Raw genomic sequence first — 26,332 nt, 5'->3', positions numbered from 1 at the left:
ACGATCTCGACCGCATCATGTCACGACACAATTCAACGACATCGGAATTGGCCCAAGTGCGAGGGGCCCAAGTGCAAAATGAAGCTTTAATCTCAGTTTGTTAACTTGGTTGCTGGAATTATTGAACAATCAAGGACTTATGAATCAAGCATGCCATGCATTCTACTTCCAGCTCACTTCTAGTTTTCTTTAGCTTGCAAGTTTAATTGCCGGAATAAATAAATTAATTTGGTCTAGTTAGTTAATTAGTTAATTAGTTAATTAAACTAGTTAAGTTTCATAAATATGTCACGGTTTAAACATTAATAATTAGAGTTTAAATGTGTCAAAAATTTGGACATCTTAAATGTGCTTTAAGCTTATTAATTATGTCCAATTCCATACAGCTTTATTTCTTGTTTTAATTGGGACAGCATTCATACATGCTATTTTCGGATAGATTTATTACATGTTAAAAGTCAAATTTTTTAAATGTGTATTACCTTATTACATATTTATTTATGTGTTTAATCAAATTTTTATTGTGTCCTTGCAGGTTGACTCAACATTCGGCTGAACCTCTAGATTCATTGAAGTCATTTAATGGAAGACAATATACATGAACATTCATGCATTTGAGAGCTCATGACCATTGAATTCAGCCTTTTGCTGCACAGTTGACTCTTCAAAAAATCAGTGTTCACACTTGAGTCCATTCCTATCCAAGTGTTCACACTAATGTCTATTCAGCTGGCCATCAACTTCATTCAACTGTTGTACATGCACTCGGCATTTTCAAGGGAGGATTAATTCAAGCTTTAATCACTTGACTGATTGAATACAATGCTCCCACAGCTCAACCATCATGACCATTAACTTTGGCTATTCGAGAACACCAAATGACAAGGGCATCAAGATTGTTCGGGTATAGCAATAGTCAACTGATCATTAAGTTAATCATTGGATAATTTCAGCTGAAATTTAAGTCAAGATTAGTGTTTAATTATTTGTAATTAATTTGAGGCTATTCGGCTAGAGTATGTTAGCTTATAAATAGCTCATTGTAATCTGTTTTGAAGGTTACTTTGAAATTTTGTGAATATTAAGCTTAGTGAGTTATTCAACTCATGTTGTTCGTTTGAGACTCGATTGACTTATCTAGCTCTGCCTAGTGGCGTCAACCTGGTTCTTGTTTAAACTTATCACTTTCTGCTAAGTGTGGCATTCACCCATATACCATAAGTTCCATCGCTCTAGATAGTGGGTCTTGGTTTGATATCTTCATTCGTTACATTACTAATTGTTTATATAAGAGCCAGGTCAATACTTATCTATAGTATTGGTTCGTTCTTCAACATTAGTCTAAACTCTACTTAATTAAACTATCCATTTATCACCTATCTTGTAAACAGACCAACTTTGAAAACATAATACTTAGCCTTCAATTTGCTTTACTTCTCAATTTAAGATCGGGCATTTACGCAACTTGTAATCAACTCCGAGCACGGGTTCGTATCATCAATTCACCAATAGAGATTTCATTTCACATTTTTCTTCCATTTCTTATCCATTTGTCATCACAATATCAAATATTACATCTCATATTCAATTTTCCAATTTCATAGATTTCAAATGCTTATTCATTATCATCATTGAAATTATGAAAATTTAGCTTTTACCTTTTATCTCCCTATTAACACGACTCGAACTCGAACGGATACACAGATCCAACCAACATACCAGTTTGGCACCCAGTGCCTCATTGGATAAATCCAGAGCAAGTAGTTGCGTCTAGCGCTTGTCAAATAGTTTGACACCCAGTGTCTCATCGGTATAACCGAAGAAATTTGGCACCCAATTCCTTTCGACTTGTAGTCAAAGTAACCCTGAACTCTTTCTATCCTATGGCAGGCCAACTATATCTGACTCTGTCCAAACAGTTAATAGGTTATTCATTACTTAATTTATTATCAATCAACATCTCAATTCACATATATTTTCATCATTAGATCATTCATCCATACTCATGACACCATCAATCACCTCTATATGCATTCAATTACACATATATATACATACACATTTTTCATATATATTCAATTTATTCCTTATCATTATCAACCAGTCTAAATCAAATCAAGTTAACTCATTTCATCAAATATCACTTCATCAAATGAAATATCTCATTTCAGTCCAATTTAAGGTCAATTCCATAATATTGCAGTTTCCAATTCATTGTATTCAATTTAATTTTTTATCTCACATTTTTGTACTGAATCGTAAACAATTAAAATTTCAATTAAACATCATTACAATTATAATTCCAAATGCATAACAATTTAACACAAACATACCATATGAACTTACCTAGTTAAGATGGCAAACAAACAACTTTCTAAGGACTAATCAGCATTTTTTTGTTATTTCCCCGATTTTCTTCAATTTGGTCCAATTTTCGATCTATTAAATAATTCAATTCAACTTATCAATTCCAAACATCTTATATCATCCTATTATAAGTATATATCATTTTAATTTTATTATTAAAATTTCCCTAAACTTTGATATTTTATTCAATTTAGTCCCTAAAACCAAACTTATCATATCTTCCGAATTTGAACTCCAAATTTTAAACCCACTTCAATTATGTTCATATACAGCCTCCTATTATCACAATGTATAAAAATTTCATACCAATTTTAATATATTCACAATTTAGTCCCTAACTCAAAACTAACAAAATTTACTTAACAAATTAATCCTATTTCATTTCTAAGCTTCAAAATCTACCATAAACATTCAAAAACTTTAAATAACATCAATGACAACTTTTTAAATATTTGATATTTTTTTAAAATGGAGGTACGGATTAGTTGGACCTAGTTGCAACAATCTCAAAAATATAAAAATTACGACAAACGAACATAAAAATACATACCATGCATAGCTCTAAAGTTTGAAGCTCATGAAATGACTTCTCTCTTTTCTTATTTTAGTTTGTTTTAGTTTCGAACTGTTGAAGAAGAATAAATAGTGAGTAGCCATTAACTTTATTTTATGTTTCTTTATTTTTCTACTTTTATTATTATTTAATATTAATTTAACATATATTTTATATCAACTATTATCATAAACTGTCTACTATAATGACATATTGCATAATTACCATTTAAATCCATTTAATTCTACTATTTGACCCATTTAGTTAATATAAATTAATAGCGATTAAATTTTACAATTTTTATGATTTAGTTTTTTTTCATTAATTAACTATTAAATCTTCAAAATTACCAGACCAAATTTGAATTCACTTATACTAAAATTCTGTAAATATTTAATAAAATTTTTTATGAAATCAGTTTATAAAAACGAGATCTTGATACCTCACTTTCTAAAATCACTGACTTTTGGTACGCACCACTTGTACGTTAACTAACTAATCAATTAATAAAATCTATAAAATCGAAATTCACAATAACATCATATTTAACTCGTAAATATTATTATTTAATATTTACGAACTCACTCATCGAAATTGTGGTCCCGAAATCACTGTTTCCGACACCACTGAAAAACGGGTTGTTACAATGGTGACCATAAGATAAAATAGGATCATATTTGGTGGACAGATTTAACTCAAAAAGGTTAAGGATATCCTATAAGGGTAACACACTAATGACAAAGCCATTGGACAAAGCATGAAACTGAGTTGCTTTCATAATGGTATATAATGGGGAGTTTAGTCATGGTACTTTTAGTAGACTAACCCCATGACAAAATAATGTTGTAATGAATAGTCGAAGAGTCGAAATTTAATTACAAATTAGTTAAGCCCTCGTTAAGTATGTTTGATTGGTCTCTCCGCAAGCTTAACACAACCCTGTATAGATTGCAATTAGAACCAATATGATAAAAGAATGAAAATAACAAAAGAAAAATATATTGTATGAATTACTATCCATGGTAAATTCATTTTCCTTAAAGGAACAAAAGATTATTTAGAAATTAATTTAATTTTTATTTATTTAATTGACTGTAATTAAATTATTGAGTTTAAAGTAAAATTAAATTAATAAGTCATCACAGTTTTATTGAACATGACAATTAAATTTATTTACTCATAGATTCTAATACGATGAAGTCATCATGATTTTAACGAAATTAAAATTGGATTGAATAATCTAATTTTATTTATTTAATATTTTGATAATATAAAATTGATTATTAGATTGGATAACTATATGAGCTTGTTTTAATTAACTGGAGTGCACATATAATTGTACTCAATACATGAAAGGTCCAACTAGCCCACCAGATAGAGTTCTAAAGAGACTTTGAATTTAACTCATTCTATGTTCGGTTCATGATAAAAACCCACTCTCTTAGTAACCGAGGGTTTGAGGATGGTGGAGAAAATTGTTTGGTAGAAAACCAAAAATCGTCAAGTCTTGCTAGTCTAGAAACACAAGTATTATGTTTAATAAAATTTATTACCATAGATAACACAACAAAGATTCAAGTTTTATGGTTTTTTTTAAATCCCACTATATAAAAAATTGTTTTTATAAAAAAAAATATTCGATAATATCCACAAGCTTTGCCACAACTTGAAGATTAGTCGGTAGTATTTGACCTTAGATGTAATCAGGGTGAGAGTTCGATCGAATTGAGTGAAAAAATTTTGAGTTAGTTGAGTTCACGAGTCTTATTTGATCATCCTAACTCAATTTAAATTTTTTTTAATCGAGTTGGGTGAAATAAAATTCAAGCCGAGTCGAATCGAGTGAAATTGTTCGAATTAGATTAAAAAATTTAAACTTGTCTATATTGTTACAGTATAAGTAATTTCATGTTCGAGCACAAAAATTTGAAATCATATATATTTGAAAAATTTTCAAAACAAAATAATAGTAAAAAAGAAAGATACTTGAGTATGATAAATTTGAATTATTAATTAGGTCCCAAAATTATTATTTTAGAAAATTTTTAAAATTTGAACCTTTATTTTTATTTTTATATAATTGAAATAATATATTCGATTTAAATTTGAAATTTTGAACCTTTATTTTTATATAATTTGATTTAAATAATTGAAATAACTTAATTCGATTAACTCGAAATTTAAATTTTTATTTTTATTTTTTCGAATCGAATCGAGTTTTGCTTGCACTCGAAAATCTAGATTATTTGAAACTGGATCGATTTCAAGGGGAACAGGTGTTTAATTTTAAATGAAAATGGAAGCAAAGAGTAGTGTTTAATTTGAAGAGTTATGAAATAAGATAAGGAGGCCGTTTGAATTTGGAGTAAATGGCAGCTGTTTTCGAACAGAAAGTAAAGTCCAAATATGAGAAGTGGGGGAAATGATTGTTGAACTGTTTTATGAAAGATGGTAGATGGAGAAAGTAAGTGTTGGAACTTTGACCAAGCAGATTACAACTTCGGTGATAGAAGTTGAGGTCAAATTCTTCGATTAGAAGATTTAGAGTAAATATCTTATTAACTGATCTAATGAAAAAGGTTACAAGACTCAAGTTGATAAGTCGATGTAACTTTTGAAATACTATCCCTTAATTTTTGAGGGATTTCAACAATAACCTTAATTCTTTAAATCTCAAACCAATTCTGACACCTGGACATACCCCTACAATAATCCTACTATTATTGTTATTTACAGGTGATGAGTTTCAAACAAGCAATACCTAAATTAAACTGATAAATTTGTAGTACCATAATAATCTTCTCATTTGGATGAAATGTAATTGAATCAATATATATATTAAAACTCAATCCATAAATCAACCAAACTCACCCCTTCTTCCCTACTAATACGTCTAAATGTTTTGATTGACAGAAAATATTCTCTGTTAAATTTTCTTTTAAAATTTATTGAACATGTTCAATCCTTAGATTTGTAATTTTTAATTGTTTTATTTAAAATAATATAAAAATATGAAAAAACAGAAAGGCCATCGTGAGAAATTTAATTATAATTTTAAAGAAAAAGTATTTTTGTAATTTCTTGATTAAATTGGTAACCCAATTAAGGTCGACACTAATTTAGTAAAGTGCATAAATATTATAATAAATTATATTATATTAAATAAAACAAAGGATTAAAAATAACCACTCAGCCAAATAATTATTCACTGCAGTAAGTGCAAACATAATCATCCTTTTCTTTTCTTTTCTTTTCACCCGACACTACAGTATCAGCTCTACTACAAATCATATAACGTACAACACAGACCCAAGATAGAGTTCTTCCGAAATAGTCAGTCAATCAATCAAAAACTGCAGTTAGAGCTATCACCAACAAGCATATTCCTAAGAGCTGCCAACCGAACATCCACATGGTGGATGTTCACTTTCGACTACCACTAAAAGGTTTACCTGAGACAAAAGTTATCGGCTGAAGCACCATTCACCTCAAGCTGAGTAGCTTATCCTGCATATAAATCATATCCACATACATCGTCCTAGTACTTCTTTAATAATGCTTTCAAGACCCTAATGGTTTAAAAGATGATCACCATCCTTTGACTGGAACAAATGGTGTCTAAGGCTATGGCAATGGTTATAATACTTCCTCATGATAAATGAGAAATGTTATGTTTTCCTACATATTTTAGTGCCATGATATGAATATCATGATTTTCTTCTAGTGTAATATTATCAACGTAATGTAGTTAGATCATAATGGCATACATATTTCCAAAATGGCTACTATAATCTTGCTTTAAAGTCTCCCTAATATGTTAAAAGAATGGAAAAACTTTTTTCCACTCGACTGGAATGGGAAGTGCCTATGGTTATGTCAATGATTCTAAGAAGTCCATGTAGAGAATGAAAAAAGTTATGATTTTGTGTCTTTAAAATAGTGCTATGAAATGAAACTGAGGACCATCTTTGAATGTCATGTTAGTAATGTAATGTATTTGAGCATCAACTCCAGATGTATGCTGTGTGATGCAGTTCAACCTAATATAGAACAATAGTAGTCCAACATCATGATTTTGTCAATGTTTAACACAAGGTGGAGTAGCACACAAATTAACCAAAACTGTGGACGATGAGCTACTTCTAGAAATATCAAAGTTATCTAAGCCTACAAAGTTAAATTGGCATAACAAATGCATGTCTTAGGCAAAATGATATAGCATGAGCAAATGGTGCACTCATGATACCACTATGTGAATTCAAGCACATGAGAAGAGATGCTAATGCCGATGTTGATGTTGATAATGAAATGGATGAATGCAACAGCTGCAAGATGCATCCTAGAATGTAGCAGTTGTATTTGTTGGAGCACAGAAAACAGAGAAGATCCCCGTGATCTACTGGTAAGTCAGAGCTGGTGGAGGCCCATTGGCACTAGGGGAAGAAACAAGATGACCAGAGTCCTTCCTTTTACCAAAAGGATTCTTGGAATATCTATTACAAAGTCAAGAAAGAAAACAATGTTCACAGAAGCATTTATATATAGGGGTATTCAAATGGTCGGTTCGGTTATTAACCTAACCAAACTAATATTAACCGAATTAACCGAACTGTATAATCCTATAACCGTTAGCCGAACCAAAATATTTTGGTTAATTCGATCAATTAACCGAATTGACTGAAATTTATATGTTTTTTTTTTCTTTTTTTGCTAAAACAAGTATAAAACATATCAAAAAAATACATTGAAATTAACCAAAATATATGTTTTTGTCTTGACAGTTAACCAAAGTAACTGAAATTTTATGTCTTGAAACACTACTTAATTAAAAACACTACATAAGTCTTGAAATTAACATAAAATATTAATTATTAAGTTTGGTCAATTCAGTTAATTACCCGATTTCGAACCGAATTAACCAATAACCGAAATTCCAAAAAACATTAACCGGCCTCTAACCGAACTAAATTCGGCCACCGAACGATTAACCGAATTAGATCTATTCAGTTGGTTAATTCAGTTTTAACCGAAATTTGAACACCTCTACTTATAAGTTATGGCAGAAACAAATAAAGCTAATAACATAACGAAAAAAAACCTGCACACCCAAGCAGGGCTAGTGAGTGGCCCCCTTGGCTTCTCCCATATTCTTGTATTAGCCCCATGAAATTTTTTACTTTTCTCACTTAGTTTAACATGATAGACCACGTGCACTTCATGTTGACATAGTACTATTTCTCTTATATGTCATGTCAATATATAATTTTTTAAAAGAAATCAAATTTTAAATAGAATTATAAAAAGTTCATAAAAATTCAAAAATTGACATAAAGTATACGTAGATTGTCATGTGAGTTACCATGTTTGGAATTTTAACATTTTAATCAGTATTTCCAGTAAAAAACATCATTTCAACTTTTTTTTAAAAAGTTATTTTTAAAAAGTTGATAGTCAAATTTGACTCATTTTAAAAGATTAAAGGTCAAATTGATAAAAGATATAAACGTTAAGGGTTAAATTTGACATTATGTCTAAAATATAAAACCTATCCAGCAACCTTTTGTCAGTTTCTGAAGTTAAGAATTGTCAACACCCTAACCCTCAACTACCCTACCCTACCCCACCTTTTCTTTCTCTTTTTTTTTTTTCCTTCTCCAAACATTAGCTCCATCCCACGCCCAAGAAGAAATTAACGAATTTTTTCCCAGAGCACCACCCCACAGATTGAAAGTCTTAGAATCAAAATTTGACATTAAAACATATCTCATAGAAAAAGGAGATATTTGGGGGACGTCATATTCCTAAACTAAGATAACAAGCAGGAAGAGCTAAGTATTAGGTAAAAAGCATATCAGGACTGTAACATACAAGATGAATCAAGACACAATCCCATTAAATAGGATGTGAATAAAGCATCAATTATATGCAAATTTGACAAAACGAAAGAAAAAAAAAATTGAACAGTAAAGCCACAATGAAATTTAAAAAGGATACTGTATTCGCATGCCAATAGAACCAGAGCTAGGGATCACAGCACCTTGTAAACTGTGGTGCACATTGGTTGCAGTACTCACATCCTGCAAGTTAGGGAACAAATTCTAAGCTTATGAATAAAAGCCGAGAAAAATTCATTCCATGGATAACTGGTTGCATCCAAATAGATAAATAAGAAACTTACTTCAAACTCTATAAAGCAAACAGTATGCCTCTCTTGTCTCAAGATCTTCATTTGCTTAAAACCAGGTTGACTGCATGTAAAGCAGAAGTATGAAATATATCAGGCTGTCATCAGCAAGCAACCAAAAACTCATATAAGAAACAAAAAAGCTCAGAAACTAGCCGGAGGCTAAGTCATTCTTACGCGCTGAATAGGCCCCTTAATTCTTCCTCATTAATATTCTCTCCAAGATTGCCAATAAATAAGGTATTGCAAGGAGGGTTATCTTTGGTATTCTACCAACAACAAAAAGAGGTTAAAAACAAAGTAATGGAAAAACTGTTTAATTTACTAGGCTACTGAATATATCATAATAGAGTAAATAAAATAAATCTATTCCACATCAAACTATGAAAGAAAAGGCTTAAACTACAAAATGATAGCTAAATTATACTCTTTTTCTCAAGTTGGTACTTAAACTTTCTTTTGGTCACAAATGATGCCTAAACTATACTCTGCTATCCAAATAACCCCAAAAAGTTCACATCTGTTAAATAAAATTCCATCCAATTATAACACATCACTTCATTTAAACTTTAAAAAGTTATATTTTTTTTTCTTTTACATCATTTTCTTCTTTTTATCTACATTTTTTGAAAAAACTCAGAGGAAAAAGTTCTGTTGTTATTCTACTACTTTAGTTTACAGATTATAAAGAGAGGAATAATCATTTTAAAGGAAACAAATCCTAATTTCCTAAGAATAAGTAACTGAGATTAATTTCTATTTACAAGGGAACTATTAGTAATAAGGTAAGATTTCTATCCTTAATTATAGGAATTCCAAAAGATTTCTATCCTTAATTATAGGGATTTCAACACCCCCCTTAAGCTCGAGTGTAGATGTTAATCAAACCCAGCTTGCCAATAAGTTCTTCAAACATGTTTCTATTCAAACTTTTAGTTAACATGTCTGCAACTTGTTGTCTAGTAGGTAGGTAGGTGATACATACTTCTCCTAAGTGTATTTTTTCTTTTATAAAGTGACGATCTATTTCCACATGTTTGGTCCGATTATGATGCACAGGATTATGTGCTATGCTAACAGCAGCCTGGTTGTCACAGTACATCTTCATAGGTCTGGTATAAGGCACTTTTAGTTCTCCCATAAGTCTTTGTATCCAAACTCCTTCGCATATACCATGAGATAGAGCTCGATAGTCTGCCTCTGCACTGCTGCGTGCTACCACAGACTGTTTTTTGCTCCTCCACGTCACGAGATTACCCCAAACGTAACTACAATAGCTGCTTGTAGAGCGTCTATCATTAACAGAACCTACCCAGTCTGCATCAGTGTAGACTTCCACGCTTCGATTGACAGTCTTCTTGAAGTACAAGCCTTTACCAGGAGTTCCTTTTAGATATCTTAGTATTCTATATGCAGCTTCCAGGTGCTTCTCCCTCGGGGCATGCATATACAGACTAATAACACTCACACTGAAAGCTATGTCTAGACGGGTGTGAGATAAGTAGATGAGCCTTCCTACTAGACGTTGATATCTCCCCTTATCGATTTCTTCTCCATCTTCATTAGTTCCCAATTTAAGGTTAAACTCCATAGGAGTTTTGGCTGGTTTGCTGCCCATCAAACCAACTTCCGACAGTAGATCAAGAACATATTTCCTTTGAAAATGAAGATACCTTTTTTCGACCTTGCTACCTCCATACCAAGAAAATATTTAAGACTCCCCAAGTCTTTAAGTTCAAACTCTGTACCAAGAAATTCTTTCAATCTCAAAATTTCGCTCGAGTCATTTCCTGTTAATATTATATCGTCGACATAAACGATAAGGATACAGCATTTACCCTCTTCCGAGTGCTTGTAGAACATGGTGTGGTCTGCCTGTCCTTGAATGTAATTTCTGCTAGTCATAGCTTTTGCAAATCGGCTGAACCATGCTCGTGGAGATTGTTTCAGCCCATACAAGGACTTCTTCAACTTACACACTTGGTCCTTGTTTTCTTCAAACCCGGGTGGGAAATCCATGTACACCTCATTTAATTCCCCGTTGAGAAAAGCATTTTTTACATCCAATTGAGTCAAGTGCCAATCAAGGTTGGTAGCAAGAGATAGCAGGACCCGAACGGTGTTTAGCTTGGCAACAAGTGCAAACGTCTCGTTGTAGTCGAGACCATAAGTTAAGGTGAATCCCTTAGCCACAAGTTGAGCTTTGTATCAATCAATATGGCCATCAGGTTTAAATTTCGTAGTGAAAATCCATTTGCACCCTACGATTTTTTTCCCTTTAGGTAGATTTGAGACTTCCCATGTTTCATTGTTTTTGAGGGCCTTTATTTCTTCCATCACGGCTTGTCTCCACTCAGCTAATTCAAGAGCCTCTTCTATATTTTTTGGAGTTTTCACAGAATCAACATTAGTCACAAAAGCTTTGTAAGACTTAGATAAATTTCCATAGAATACAAACCGAGAAATAGGACGTTGAGTGCAGCTCCTTGTACCCTTTCGAACTGCAATTGGAAGATAGATGGATGGTGACGGAGGTGGGACTTCTGTTTCAAAACAGTCCTCGGTTGGAGATGTAATTGGCACTGCTGTATCAGTTTCAAGAGAACGATTCCGTTGGGAGTAAACCTATATTTGCTGTTTTCCTTGATCAGGCGGCTGTTGTACTTCGGTGGAGGTATTGTTATTGGGAAGGATGGTGTTAAATTCTTGCTGCACAGGGGAAACAACAACTAAATCTGGGATAGGTTTGTTTGTGATAGTAGTAGTAGGATCAAGAGGTATAATGAGGAGAGTATTAAGGGTCTCATCTTCATTAAAAATCTCTTCCTAAAGATGAGATGCTGCAAAGTATGGTTCATTTTCAAAAAAGGTAACATCCCGAGAGACAAACATTCGGCGCAATATTGGTGAGTAACACTTATAGCCTTTTTGTGTAGGGGAATATCCAATGAAGATGCAGGTGTGGGCTCAAGGATCAAGTTTGGATTGATTTGGTTGATGGTTATGGACAAAAGCTTTACAGCCAAATATTTTGGCTGGAAGATTAGGAACAGGAAATAGAGGGAAGGCCTTTAAAAGAATATTTAGAGGTGTTTGGAAATTGAGGATCTTTGATGGCATTCGGTTTATCAGATAACAGGCAATGAGGACAGCTTCTCCCGAACATTCATAGTGAACATTATGGCTCGAGCCACATTAAGGAGATGACGATTTTTTCTCTCAGAGATCCTGTTTTGTTAAGGAGTGTCAGGACAAGAGCTTTGATGTATAATGCCTTGGTCAGAAAGGTATGGACTTAAGACAGAGTTGAAGTATTCTCTCCCACTGTCAGTACGGAGGGTATGGTAGAGTTGAATTGGGTTCAAACCATTGAGTGAAAATTTTGGAATACTTTGGGTGTTTCAAATTTTTCTTTGAGTAGATAGACCCAACAGACCCTAGTATGATCATCAATGAATGTTATAAACCATCTAGCCCCTGTAATATTTTTCACTCGACTGGCTCCCTATAAGTCACTATGGATTAGCGAAAAAGGTTGGGACTGAATATGTGGTTTTAATGGGTATGGCACACGGGTATGTTTAGATAATTGGCAAATTTCACACTTCAAGGAATTAATACTTTTATTTCGAAATAACAGCAAAAGATGTTTTTTCAAATACACAAAGTTTGGATGTCCTAACCTACGATGCCATAACATAATAGTGTCCTCTTTTGAAGCGGATAGAGCCAATCCCCCTTGTGTACTGTTTTTATTCCAAATATATAGTCCATCAACTTTAACAATGCCGATCATCCTCCCCGATTTTTGTTCCTGTATCACACAACCAATTGCAGAAAATTCAGCAAGAACTTTTTCATCCTTAGTAAGTTTACTAATTGAAAGTAAATTAATGGACATGTAAAACTTTATCGAGAGAAACTCTCTGTCATTTGTACTTCTCCTATTCCAGCCACAGGTGAGTAAGAACCATCAGCTATGCGGATTCGGGATTTGTTATGACAAGGAGTGTAGGTGTGAAACGTGGAGTCACCTGTCATGTGATCGGAGGCGCCCGAATCGAGTATCCAAGGAGATTGACTATTAGATTCAAAAGCAATGTTGAGGGCAATACCTTGAGTGGCTAGAGATCCATGAATAGTGGGAGTACCAAGTACCTTATGGAGAGTCTCAAGTTGTGTTTTGGTTAAGCGAACATCAAGAACATCATTAGCAGTAGTGGAGGATAACATGGCAGTCTTATTATCCTTCTGTTTTTTTTTCAGGATAGCCATGGAGTTTGAAACATTTTTCTTTTGTATGACCATCACGATTGCAGTGACTACATCATGATCTTGTTGATCCAAAATCATTTCCAGCACGTTTTTGTGGCTGTGGACCTTTGGAGATGAGTGTAGAGGATTCAGTAAGACGGTTAGAAATCGGGGTCATAGGTTTAGGTTCCTTTGAATCTCCCATCATGACAAGATGACGCTTTTCCTCTCTCCTAACTTTTGCAAATGCTTCACCGATCGTTGGAAGAGGTGATCTGCTCAGAATTCGACCGCAGACCTCGTCTAACTCACGGTTCAGTCCTACTAAAAACTCATAAAGACGTTCATTGTTGAGATGGGTCATAAACCTGTTGTGTTCTACGCCTTCACTCCAATCTGCCTCATAATACATATCCAATTCTTGCCACAAAATTTTTAGATTGTTTTAGTAGTGAGTTACCTCGAGTGTTCCTTGTCGGATATCCTTTAACTTAAGCTTGATCTCAAATACTTGGGAGGCGTTTCCAAGATCTGAGTAATTTTTTTGAATGCATCCCACGTCTTTTGCAGTTTTGAAAAAAAGATAGGTAAGGCTTATATGGCCTTCCATCGAATTGATTAGCCAAGCCATAACAATTGAATTGTTGAGTTCCCAAGTGGCATAAGTAGGATCAGCTATGGTTGGTCGTGGAATTTCTCCATTGATGTACCCTAATTTGCCACGACCACGAATCACCATAAGAACCGATTGAGACCATTGCAAGAAGTTCTTCCCATTTAGCCGATGATTGGTGATTATAAGGGAGGAATTAATTTCACCTTGAGTGATTCCCTGATTGATATTCTGAGTTATTTGTGATGTCTCAATTTCAGAGAAATTTTCATTGATATCACCCATTGGAGGACTAAACCGAAAAAATTTTTAGGAAGGAAAATTAGAGAAAAAAATAGGATCGAATGAATCCTAAAGCTCTGATACCATGAAAAAACTCAGGAAAAAATTATGTTGTTATTCTACTGCTTTAGTTTACAAATTATAAAGAGAGGAATAATCATTTTAAAGGAAACAAATCCTAATTTCCTAAAAATCAGTAACTGAGATTAATTTCTATTTACAAGGGAACTACTAGTAATAAGGTAAGATTTCTATCCTTAATTATAGAGATTCCAACATTTCTCTCCTCCTCTTTCCTCTCTTTCTCTCTTTTCTTCTCTCATTATGGCAACATATTCGTTTCTGCAACTTGGTTATTTAAAGTTCCTAGTAATTATCTCGCATATATCAATCAACATTCTTTTGAGTAAAGCTGTGATATTATAAGCTTTTAATTGTTCTATTATGACATGCCACGTCATTTAAACTTTAAAAAAATTATATACTTTTTTAATTCTTTTACCTTATTTTCTTCTTTTTATTTACATTTTTCTCCTTCTCTTTCCTCTCTCTCTTTTCTTCTCTCATTATGGCAACATATTCATATCTGCAACTTGGTTATTTTAAGTTCCAAGTAATTTTCTTGCATATATCAATCAACATTCTTTTGAGTAAAACTTTAATATTATAAACTTTTAATTATTCTATTATGGCATTCACATAGGTCTCCAAGCTTAGCCAACTGAGTAAGCTAGCACAAGAAAATAATAATAAAAGCAAAACTAGTGAAGCAGGTCGAATGCACACCATGTTCCTTGCCATGGCAAATGCAAGAGCTCTTCTCATTAAATTGGAAGATCAGTTGCACAACATATGACACTAGATGCTTTGGCTTTGCTCAAGCAACAAATGTTAGCTAAGGAGACTTTGGAAATATTTGCACCTTTGGCCAATCGTTTAGGAAATGAGAGAAGAAAAGAAAAAAGATAGGAAAGGACAAAAAAGTAAAGAAAATGAAATAATTAAAAATAAATTTTTTAAGTTTAAATGACGTGGCATATTATAATTGGCTGGAATTTTTTTTAACAATCGTGATCTTTTGGGGGTTATTTGGTAATAGAATATAGTCTAGGTACCACTCGTGACAAAAAAAAAAGTTCAGATACCATTTTGTGGTTTAAGCCAATAGAAAATTTCACTAGTTCTAACAAGGAATGGAAACTTGAGATAATTAAACAGCTAGAAGAAAATGTCCCCCTATAGCAAAATACTGCCCTAATACAAAATCAAACAGCTATTACACAGTAGCCAAGTTAGTTGCCCAAGTTCACCTCAGACATGTTCCCTTCTTAGTAATTTTCTCTTAAGAAAAATGAACTCCTTAAAATGAGATCATTACACCCAGAGGGGGATGTGCTCCCCATCTCGTTTCCTTTCTAAAACATCAAAAATGGAAGGCTACAAGGTAAGGGCGTCAAATTCATGGCTAATACAGGAAACGTTTTCAGGTTAAAAGTGTCCCAATAGGTGATCTTCTTGCGCACAGTATTTGAAGAAACACATTCATCCTTGTTTGTCAGAAACCCATCAAAAAAATACTTTTTGCCTTACAAAATGCTAATCATACAATTGTAGAAGATATCTTCTTAGATTAAAAAAAAAAGTAAAAAACTTAAAATATATATTACTTGGTCTATCAGGACATATTAGGTAATGATGATTAAAAGAGTTCTATTGACACAATGGAATTTTAAAATAAAACTTACAGAAAATAACCAAAACATAAGAGGAAAATAATATTGACATCGTTTGTTTGTACCTGAACATTTTACATGTATAACATACCAAACAAGCATATGAAAAACTTGGGCTTAGGCCTAGTTTAGGAATGCTTCTCAAAAGTGCTTTTGGGAAAAAAAGCACCTTTGGGGAGAAGCTAAAATTTTCAACTTCTGTAAAAAGTGCTTTTGGGCCAATTTTTGACTTGGGAGAAGCACTTTTTCTCTCAAAAACAGCTTATTTAGGAGTGCTTTTGTCCCAAAAGTGCTTCTTAGAAGCTATACTAAACAAAATCACAGATGACTAGTGGACATGGACACAAGTATCTCCCTAAACAAGGGAAGTCCAACTTTGTAACTACCAGAAATTCACATAGAGAAAACAAGGCTACATAAAAGTACATTTCATGATTTAAATGTTCTTTTGGTACATAATAATCTAAAATGGTGAATATTTATATGTAGTTTTCATTTACTTCTAGCAAAAATAACAACACATGATGGAGGTTGCATCTAAGTTTCTCAGGAAGAAAGAACATGTTAAGGTCATGGGCTGTTGATTGAGTCACAAGGTGATTCACGGGAAAACTTGCTTTGACCAATAAAGCTTTAGCTATGTTACGAATCCTACCTCGTGAAGAACCTATGATTAATAATATATGGAACTCATTGAAGGGAGCTCCTAACCTGACTCGTTAGAAAGTGAGAGTTGTAAACCTTATAAATTAGTATAATTTTTGTCTTATTTTATTACTAAAAAATTGTCCCTTTAAATAGAGGTTACATAGGATTTTATTCTTGTAGACTAAGAAACTAAAATTAACTTGTAGAAAAAGAAACTATAATTAAGGAAACTAAAATTAATTACTTTTAATTGCAATAAAATACTTCCTAAAAATTTATTCTAATTCAAAATATTACTAAAATAAAGTTATTTATCTTCTTTCCATCTTTGGTGCTTTTAACTTTTTGTCTTGCTCACAAAGGCATCCATAACAAAACAGCACCCTCATAAGATGCTAGGTCACTGGAAAATTAACACCCATTTATTGACAACTATCTATAAAACATTGGACTCAATGGTCACATCTCCGGTGTCCCAAAAGCCACTTTTTAGTAGTTCATTGTAATCCAAGTAAATTAAATTAAAGTTAATTGTCATTAAATGCTAGTAAAAACCCACCATTTCCATAATTTAGAGGGAAAAATGGCTAATAGAATTGATACAAAATCTAAACCAGAACAGAAAATGACGTGGCACTTAGAAATTACCTGAACAGGCACATAACTGCTTGGAGCTGGTACAGGCGCCGGAGTAGGCATTGGCACTGGAGGAACTGGATAACATCCATATGGATCATATGGAGGAGTTGGAGTCATATACCTATTCCAGATAAATAATACTCCACTTAAGAAGAAATGTTGTAACTATAACTGAAATTATATACTACTAGGAAAATTTGATCAAAGCAGTAAACTATCCAATCCTGGCATAGCTTCTTACCCATGTGGTCCCCAAACAGGAGCAGGGGGGTGAAATGGAGATGGACTCGTGTAAGGACTGTGTGAATAATTCCCACCAGTTCGCAATCGTTTGGTTTGATCATATGCGTCAGAATCTGTTACTATTCCTGTAGAATAAATATCAACAAATAAAAATAGGCTCTTTATGGCAAAAGTTGCATTTTATTTTATCAATATATCGGATCATTATGTTTCTCTCCCCCCTCACCCACTTCCAAGCTCCAACTCCCAAAGACAAGTTCAAAACACATTACAACCCCATACACTGGTAGATTACCAAAGGACTTTATTGCATCTTAAAGATTTCTCAAGGTAGAAGGGTGTTCACGATTTATATTTGGATTTTGAAAATAAGAACTTCAAGAACCTGGAATTAGAACCATTCCATGGAAACTTCAAGCTGTCCAGACCTTAATCAATAAAACCAAATTTCAACAACAAAAAGAAACAGCCTAATGAAAATTTAAACAAGTGACCACTGAAGAACTTCTTCCCAACATTTCATCCATAAGTTCCATAAATCTAACTTATCTAAATAGAAGTTTTCCAACTTCAGAACTAATGTTACTGAAAGGGGATAGCTGTTTCAGAATAAATATTCCACTTTGCTGGAACCGGATTCAATGTGTAAGCTACAAAGAAATCACATATGATCATTACAACATTATGATAACAAATATAGATTCACTTCTTTTTAACATTCCTGCTTCTCATTGCTGTTTGAAATTTAACAAGCCAGATTACAAAAATTGGAAGAATACCAAGAGTAAACCTTTAAAATTGATGGCATAAAGCGAACCAATTGACAATATTTCAGTCACATTCAACTAAAATCTAGCCCCTAAATATTTCCTTTCATAGTCCTCTGTAATCTGTACTTAGAACCATCATCTAATGTCACGTCAGGATCATTTCGAACCATATTAAGTGTTTTGCATTAATTTATCTCAAGATTAACACATTTTCTGTCTGTGCATTTCTTGATAACAATGTAAAGTCCTTTTCACTCTGGCATGAAACAAAGTTTTAAACTGACAACTTACCTCTTTTAACAAATAGATTCTTCTTGGCCATCTCTACATGCAAAAGGGACTTTGACTCAGCATCAAAAACCATTTCCTAGTACATCCCCGAATCAAACCCAATCAGTGCTTTGAAAAAAGATGACATAACTCAGATGAGTATACAAAAACCACCAATCAATTAAATATATAACACCTGAAGGGCATCTTTGGCAGCAACTGCAAGTCGTGCACTTGAGAAGAGAGCAAAACCCATAGGCTTTTCTCCCTTGTAGTTCACTTGTGAAGCTTCATAACCTGGAAGCCATCTGAGTAAATTCTGCAGCTCTCTCTCTTTGACATCTTCAGGAAGACCCATAATGAAGATAGTCCGAACCTGAATTTAGCAGTGAACTTGTACATGAAAATAAAAATACATTCTCCACAAACATAAATTTGCACAAGCATAAATGTTGACACAATCACATAATCTAAGAAAAAAAAGAAAATCCTTCCATTTTTTTACTTTGTACTATTTTCTGCTTCTTTGCCAAAAGAAAATGAAAGTTCCTTTCTCCAAACAGGAACAAGTAACTAAACTATCTTAATGTACATTCAAATAAAAATGTTTACCGTAGAAGCGAAATCATGAAGTAGTGGTCAGTACAAGAATTAATTCTTAAAATGTTAACAAATTAATTATAAATCATTCTTACTTCTGGGAAAGAAAAACAAGAGCAAAATGAAAGACAAATGTCTATATAAATTATCTATAAGCACACGCTTTTATGGAGAAAAGCAATAGACTATACAAGGGTAAGCTGGGCGAAAAGGAACTATAATATTTGTAGTTACTAAAAAAATCTCAAAAATATAGCATTGGGGCTCGATTACCATCAAATCGTGCAATTCATGTTGAAATCTAAGGTTTCAACAAACAAACAGACAGACAGACAGACAGACAGACAGACAGACAACAGACAAAGCGAACTGGAGCAAATCGAGTGAGAGAGAGTTGACCTCGTCATGAGAAGGAGCAGGTGGAGGAGGATGGTGGACAGTAGGCGGTGGAGGCGCAGCTGATGCTGCTGCTGGAGGGGGCGGAGGAGCTGGTACCGGAGGCCATTGCTGGTGATAAGGGTGGATTCCAGCACCCGCCATGTCAAGGACTGGATACGAAGTAAACTCCTGAAACCCTAAACCAAGACTCGAGGAGGGAGATGGGAAGAACTGATGATTCATATAATGCGTTTAAAAAACGATTTAGATTTCTAAAATTTAGGTTTATACTTTATACGTCGGATTTGACAAATTTAGGAAAATTAAATTGGATTTACCAAAAAATATATATTATTTTTTAACTTTTCACTCTATTCAGATTGCTATTTCAATCAAAATTATTTTCTAAATTTAATTATAAAAGTATTTTGATTTTATATTTTGAATATCATTTATCGCATAATCTAACATATATTATATATTACAATATTTTTTTTAACAATTTTATTATAGGTTTAAATTATATGCCTTTGTACTTAAACTCATATCATTCTGTATTAATAATAATTCTCATATCAATTGAATTAAGACTCAACTGAAAATAGTTTTAAATTTTAAATATATTCGCATTATAAAATTTTGATATATGACAAAAGGAAAAAATATGTATAGGGGAAAAACTGCAATATAAAACTTTTCATTTTTATATAATTTTTTTAACATTGTTAACTTTAAAAAAAATCAACTTGTTTATAAATTGTTAATGTCAATATTCTTATTAAAAATTTTATTAAAAACCTCTTGAAACAGAATCCATTTTAAACTTAAAATTTTATTTATTTGTGGAATACATTTGTAAACTTAGGGTCCGTTTGTTTACTAGGAAAATATTTTTCGGAAAATGTTTTCCTAGTTTTCCAGTGTTTGTTTGCTTGAAAATAAATTACAATGGAAAACATTTTCTAAAACACAGGTAAATGAAATGGCCTTTTAAGGAAAACGTCTTACTGATTCTATTTCTGTAAGACATTTTCCATTTTTCTCCATTTTCATCACAGCAGTCGTTCTCCTTCCTCTCTGTCCATCAGCCTCCGTCTCTCCTCCTTATCTCTTCAAAATCTAAAGCATCTAACTTTCCATCTCCTCCGTCTCTCAATTTTTTTCTCTTCAATGGCAACGGTGACCCCTAACCCTACTCCAACTAAAACCCCAATAGACAAATCTAGAGGATCTCACTCTCACCACCAAGCAGATGATTCTTCCTCATCTCGGTCCCGTTTCGAAGCCTACAATCGCCTCCAAGCCATGGCAATGGCCTTCGGAGAGAAGCTGCCGATCCCGGAAATTGTAGCCATTGGCGGTCAATCTGATGGAAAAAGCTCTCTCCTTGAAGCTTTGCTTGGATTCCGTTTCAATGTGCGTGAAATTGAAATGGGTACTCGTCGATCTCTCATTTTACAGATGGTTCATGACCCTTCTGCACTTGAGCCTCGTTGTCGCTTTCAAGTGGTTTTTACTTTTGGAGTTGGGTGCTTTTGGTTTAATGACTTTATTTTGGGGGGTTTGTTTTTATGTTTCTATTTAAAGTTTTATATTGATTTTGTTATATGCTGAATCGGGCTTTATCTGTGTTTATTTAATTTATATGAAGTAATAACTGGATTTTGGATGGAAGAATTTCAAATTGTATAATCAAAAAAAATATCACTACACCAAAACAGGCTTTTAGCGGTATTTTTCGCAGCGTTTTCCAGAAAGCGCCGCAAAAAACCTAAGCCCAACGACGCCGTTTTCTGAGCTTTCAAGGATTTAGCGGCGTTTTTGAGAAAGCGCCGCAAAAAAACATAAGCCCAACATGCTGTTTTCTGAGCTTTTGGAGATTTTGCGGCGTTTTTAAGAAAGCGCCACTAATGCTCAGTGCTTTAGTGGCGTTTTTGAGAAAACGTCGCAAAAAAACATAAGCCCAACGACACAATTTTCTGAGCTTTCGGGGATTTAGCGGCGTTTTTGAGAAAGTGCCGCAAAAAAAATAAGCCCAACGACGTCGTTTTGTGAGCTTTCGGGGATTTAACGGCGTTTTTAGGAAACCGCCGCTAATGCTCAGGGCTTTAGCGGCGTTTTTGAGAAAACGCCGCAAAAAAACATAAGCCCAACGACGCTGTTTTGTGAGCTTTCGGGGATTTAGCGACGTTTTTAAGAAAGCGCCGCTAATGCTCAGGGCTTTAGCGGCGTTTTTGAGAAAGCGCCACAAAAAAACTAAGCATAACGACTCCGTTTTCTGAGCTTTCGAGGGATTTAGCGACGTTTTTAAGAAAATGCCGCTAACGCTCAGGGCTTTAACGGCGTTTTTTAGAAAGCGCCGCAAAAAAACCTAAGCCCAACGACACCATTTTCTGAGCTTTCGGGGATTTAGCGGCCAAAAATCTGGGGGCTTTGGCGGCGTTTTTGAAAAAGCGTCGCTAATGTTGGGAGCTTTAGCGGCGTTTTTGGAAAAGCGTCGCTAAAAATATTTTATCTTAATTGGTTTATTCTTATTAAATAAAATTCAATTTATTTCTAATTGAATATTTAAAATCTTCAGAAAAAAATAATGACACGTAGAAATAATTTGAAATAAAACACATGGAAAACTTAAAATACTATTATTTAAAATAATTGTAAAAGAGATAATAATAAATTTGTTTAGAGTTTTTGGTTTAGGGTATATGATTTATTTAAGATTTAAGGCCGGTTTAGGAGTTCATATTTTAAGATTTAGGGAGTATGGGTTTAGGGATTATGGATTAGGGATTATGGATTAGGGGTTGGGATTTAAGGTTTAGGGGTTAGAGGGTTAGAGGTTTAGGGGTTAGATGTGCTAAGAGTTAAAAGTTAGGGATTTAGGGGTCGAGTTAGGATTTTGGGTTTAGATTAATTATTTTTTAATTTATATTTTAAATATGTTCTTATATAATTGTAAAAGAGATAATAATAAATTTGTTTAGGGTTTTTAGTTTAGGGTATATGATTAATTTAAGATTTAAGGCCAATTTAGGAGTTTATATTTTAAGGTTTAGGGAGTATGGATTTAGGGATTATAGATTAGGGATTATGGTTTAATTAAGGGTTGGCTAGGATTTAAGGTTTAGGGGTTAGGAGTTTAGGGGTTAGATGTTAGTGGTTAAGAGTTAGGGATTTAGGGTTTCAAGGGTCGAGTTAGGGTTTTGGGTTTAGATTAATTTTTTATTTATATTTTAAATATTTTCTTATATAATTGTAAAAATGTATAATTTAAGGTTTAAATTATGCCTTGAGAGAGATATATATAATAGATAGAGTACTTAAATATTTATATCCCTTCAATGGTTAATTTAGGCGGGTTTAATAAGATTAAGGTTTAATTGAAATTTGGAATTTTATACAATTAATTAATGCTTTTATATTTAAAAAAAAATTTGAATCTAAACCATTTGATATATTTAAATATTAGCTTAAATAGAATTAATAAATAAGTTAATTTTATTAATTAATAAATAAAATTAAAATAGAAAAATAAAAATGAAATAAAACCCCTAAAACTGTTAATTTTATCTAATTTATTATAAATATTACTTAAAGGAAACTAATAAATAAGTTAAAAAAATTATTATATAACATTTGATAATTTAGGAGAGGACCAAATTAACAAATATAATTAAATTAAAATAAAAAATAAAAATGAAATAAAAACACTAAAAATTATAATTTTATCTAAAATTTATAAATATTAGTTAAAACACTAAAATTTATAATTTTTACTACTATATATTATAAATATTACTTAACAAAACTATGGAATACCAAAATGGCACCGTTTCAATAGAAAATTTGATTTGATAGTGGCGTTTTCATTAAAAACACCGCAATAAACGAGACATTAGCGGCGTTTGGAACAAAAACACCGCAAAAAATTCTTAATTTTATAGACAAAACGGCGTAGCTTTAGGCTGCGATTTTAATGGCTTTAGCGGCGCTAGGAGAAAAACGCGACTAAAGGTGCACATTAGCGGCGTGTTCATCAACACGCCGCAAAGTTGGGCTGTGGTTTAAGCAAAACGACACCATTTTGTCTGGGCATTTGTGGCGCTACTGTAAAAACGCTGCAAATTTTCAATCTGTTGTAATTAAGAGCCGTCGTTTTTGTAACCCTCGAAATTATGGACTATTTACCTTAAATACAATTAATAAATAAGTTAATTTTATTAATTAATAAATAAAATTAAAATAGAAAAATAAAAATGAAATTAAAACACTAAAAATGTTAATTTTATCTAATTTATTATAAATATTACTTAAAGGAAACTAATAAATAAGTTAAAAAAATTAATATATAACATTTGATAATTTAGGAGAGGACCAAATTAACAAATGGAATTAAATTAAATTAAAAAAATAAAAAAGAAACAAAAACACTAAAATTTATAATTTTTACTACTATATATTATAAATATTACTTAACAAAACTATAGAATACCAAAATAGCACCGTTTCAATAGAAAATTTGATTTCATAGTGGCATTTTCATTAAAAACGCCGCAATGAACGAGACATTAGTGGCGTTTGGAGCAAAAACGGGGTAAAAATTCTTAATTTTATAGACAAAATGGCGTAGCTTTCCGCTACCATTTTAATGGCTTTAGCGGGGCTAGGAGAAAAACGCCACTAAAGGTGCGCATTAGCGGCGCGTTGATAAAAATGCCGCAAGGTTGGGCTGTTGTTTAAACAAAACGACATCGTTTTGTCTGGGCATTAGTGGCGCTACTGTAAAAACGCCGCAAATTTTCAATCTGTTGTAATTAAGACGTTGTCGTTTTTGTTACCCTCGAAATTATTTCTGCTTCCAAATTTCCCCATACTCGAAAACCTTGGTTCTATTCCCCTCCCTATTTTCCCTAAAATTCCCCCAAATCAAGAACCCTAGCCTACTGCCCTCGATGACCCGAACCTTTCCCAAATCTACTGCATTGTCGTAGACCGTCCCTTCTGCTGGTGCTCGTCTATCGTCGCACTCGTGGATCGTCGCAGGCCTCTACCGTCACACTCCTCTGTCGTCGGAGAAATCGGTAAGATTCTTTTATTTTTCTCAAAAATCATCCGGTGGTCTTGAACAATGTTTTACTCGTTTATTTCTCAGAAATCGGTAATTTTGTCTCAAAAAATATTTATACCCCTTTCGGTCTTAGCAATGTTTTGAATTAATTTCTAATTTTCTCAACGTTAACTTGTTACTAAGAACCCTAAACCCGTTGCATTTACTATTTAAATAATTTTGGTTGCTTGGACGCCAGAAAATAGTTTTGGTTCCAGATTGATAGATACCCAAAGTTAGATCGACTAATTGGATAAAAAGAAAAAGAAAAGTCAAGTGCTGTGCTAAATTTTGAAACTGTTATGAAATAATGTTATGTTCTTACAAATATGTTGAAATACATGAATATTTCGGATTGATGTAATACTGATTTTAAGGAGGTGCTTAAAGTTATACTCATTTGAAATATACAAATCCAATAAAGGCTATATTACTCAAGAGTCAAAATTATCCAATTAGTGGGTAAGTGATGGAGATTATGAATTAGAAAACTGTAACCCTGCTTTGGTTGACAGGGTTTTGTCGTTTCGCAAGGAATTTTGTAACTATAGATCATTTGTCGTACGCATGAAAATTAGATTATGAAACCACTTACATAGATTTTCAATATATATATGGAATAGAAACGGAGATCAAATAATTTGTTTTTGATTAGCAGTTACGTTCTGAATTATGCTTTGGTTCTAAAATCTAGATCTGGTTTTTCTGTTTTCCTATGCTTCTTTTATGTACTATTGGATAAGAAAGCTGGGTCTTTGTCCGCGTTGCTTTCTTTGCTTGCTGGGTTGGAGCTAGTTTCATTGCTGCAGAACTTGGCTATTCTTTGGCGTGGAAGGTAAATTTTGTTGTTGTGATTAGCCTTACTTTGATTGAATGAACAAAATTTTCTAAAGGTAAATTTTATGTTGCAAATAAAAGGTTTTTTAGTTAATCATCTTTAGTTAATCATCTTGTTGTTCGAGGTACTGATATACCCGTTGCATTTAGGCGCTTCTGAGATGTATTATGCAAATCCCGAAATGGTTTTAAGCAAGTGGACTTTGTTTATTTATTTATGTACATAATACTTTTCTGTTTTATTTATTGTACAAGTTGGTATCTCACAGTTTCTGAATGAATTTCTGCAAGTTGTATCCAATGCAAATTGTTTTAACAGCAATTTGATCAATTGTTGTAGCCAATGCAGATTGTTGTTTTAGCCAATGCAAATTTTATTATTTAATAATAGTTCTTTTTAATATTTCTTTATAACATATTGGAAGATATGTTCTGTTTTAAGTTAATATTTTTGAAACATAATATCTTATTCCTCACAAAATCCTATTTTTAAAAGGCCTAAATATTTTGTGCATAATGAAAATGGTTGCTATATATATATGTATATATAACCTATCTTTAAATTTTATTGATAATAAATTTTATAATTTTTCCAACAACGCCGTTACTCTATTCTGATTCCTGCAAGAGCATTCGACCCCTTGCTTTATGCATTGATTACTGTCAGATTTTTGGGGTGTAAGTGTTCTTCCTTTTTTTTCCCGCTAGTATAGAATTTTAATTTACCGGTTTTTGTTCCATAATTGCTTTTTCTTAATTTTGTTTTATTCTCTTTTATTTTTAATTTACCTAATTAAATAAATTGTATTTAAAGTTATATTTTAAATATTTTATTTTATTTTAATCACGAATTT

The 26,332-nt window shown here is 32.7% G+C and overlaps 1 protein-coding gene across 2 annotated transcripts; it reads right to left on the bottom strand.

The window, feature by feature from the left end:
* Positions 1-6,865: 6,865 nt before the first annotated feature.
* On the bottom strand, positions 6,866-19,801 carry LOC107910607 (RNA-binding protein with multiple splicing 2). 2 transcript variants are annotated; one of them, XM_016838512.2, is made up of 9 exons: positions 19,556-19,796; positions 18,753-18,932; positions 18,578-18,653; positions 17,515-17,641; positions 17,283-17,394; positions 9,282-9,373; positions 9,099-9,168; positions 8,915-8,997; positions 6,866-7,413 (listed from the first exon to the last, which is right to left on the bottom strand). In XM_016838512.2, the coding sequence occupies exons 1-9, from the start codon at positions 19,775-19,777 to the stop codon at positions 7,317-7,319; spliced, it is 1,059 nt and encodes a 352-aa protein (XP_016694001.1). In that variant the 5' UTR covers positions 19,778-19,796; the 3' UTR covers positions 6,866-7,316. The 2 variants fall into 2 exon arrangements, with proteins under 2 accessions (XP_016694001.1, XP_016694002.1); XM_016838513.2 differs by lacking the exons at positions 6,866-7,413; positions 8,915-8,997; positions 9,099-9,168; positions 9,282-9,373 and adding an exon at positions 12,208-12,918 and having other exon boundaries at positions 19,556-19,801.
* Between the last annotated feature and the right edge of the window lie 6,531 nt (positions 19,802-26,332).

This window comes from Gossypium hirsutum, chromosome D02 (assembly GCF_007990345.1).
Source record: "Gossypium hirsutum isolate 1008001.06 chromosome D02, Gossypium_hirsutum_v2.1, whole genome shotgun sequence".
Lineage (NCBI taxonomy): Eukaryota > Viridiplantae > Streptophyta > Magnoliopsida > Malvales > Malvaceae > Gossypium > Gossypium hirsutum.
The sequence above is the reverse complement of the archived record's forward strand: the minus strand, read 5'-3'. Positions and strand labels throughout refer to the sequence as shown.

Bases quoted from the DNA above. Each gene is read 5' to 3' on its own strand.
- LOC107910607 (XM_016838512.2), bottom strand. From the start codon at position 19,777: ATGAATCATCAGTTCTTCCCATCTCCCTCCTCGAGTCTTGGTTTAGGG. The intron at 17,642-18,577 runs GTAAGTTGTCAG...TTTATTCTACAG, and splicing joins GAATCTATTTGTTAAAAGAG to GAATAGTAACAGATTCTGAC. The intron at 9,374-17,282 runs GTAATTTCTAAG...TGTTGTTGGTAG, and splicing joins GCAGTTATGTGCCTGTTCAG to AATACCAAAGATAACCCTCC.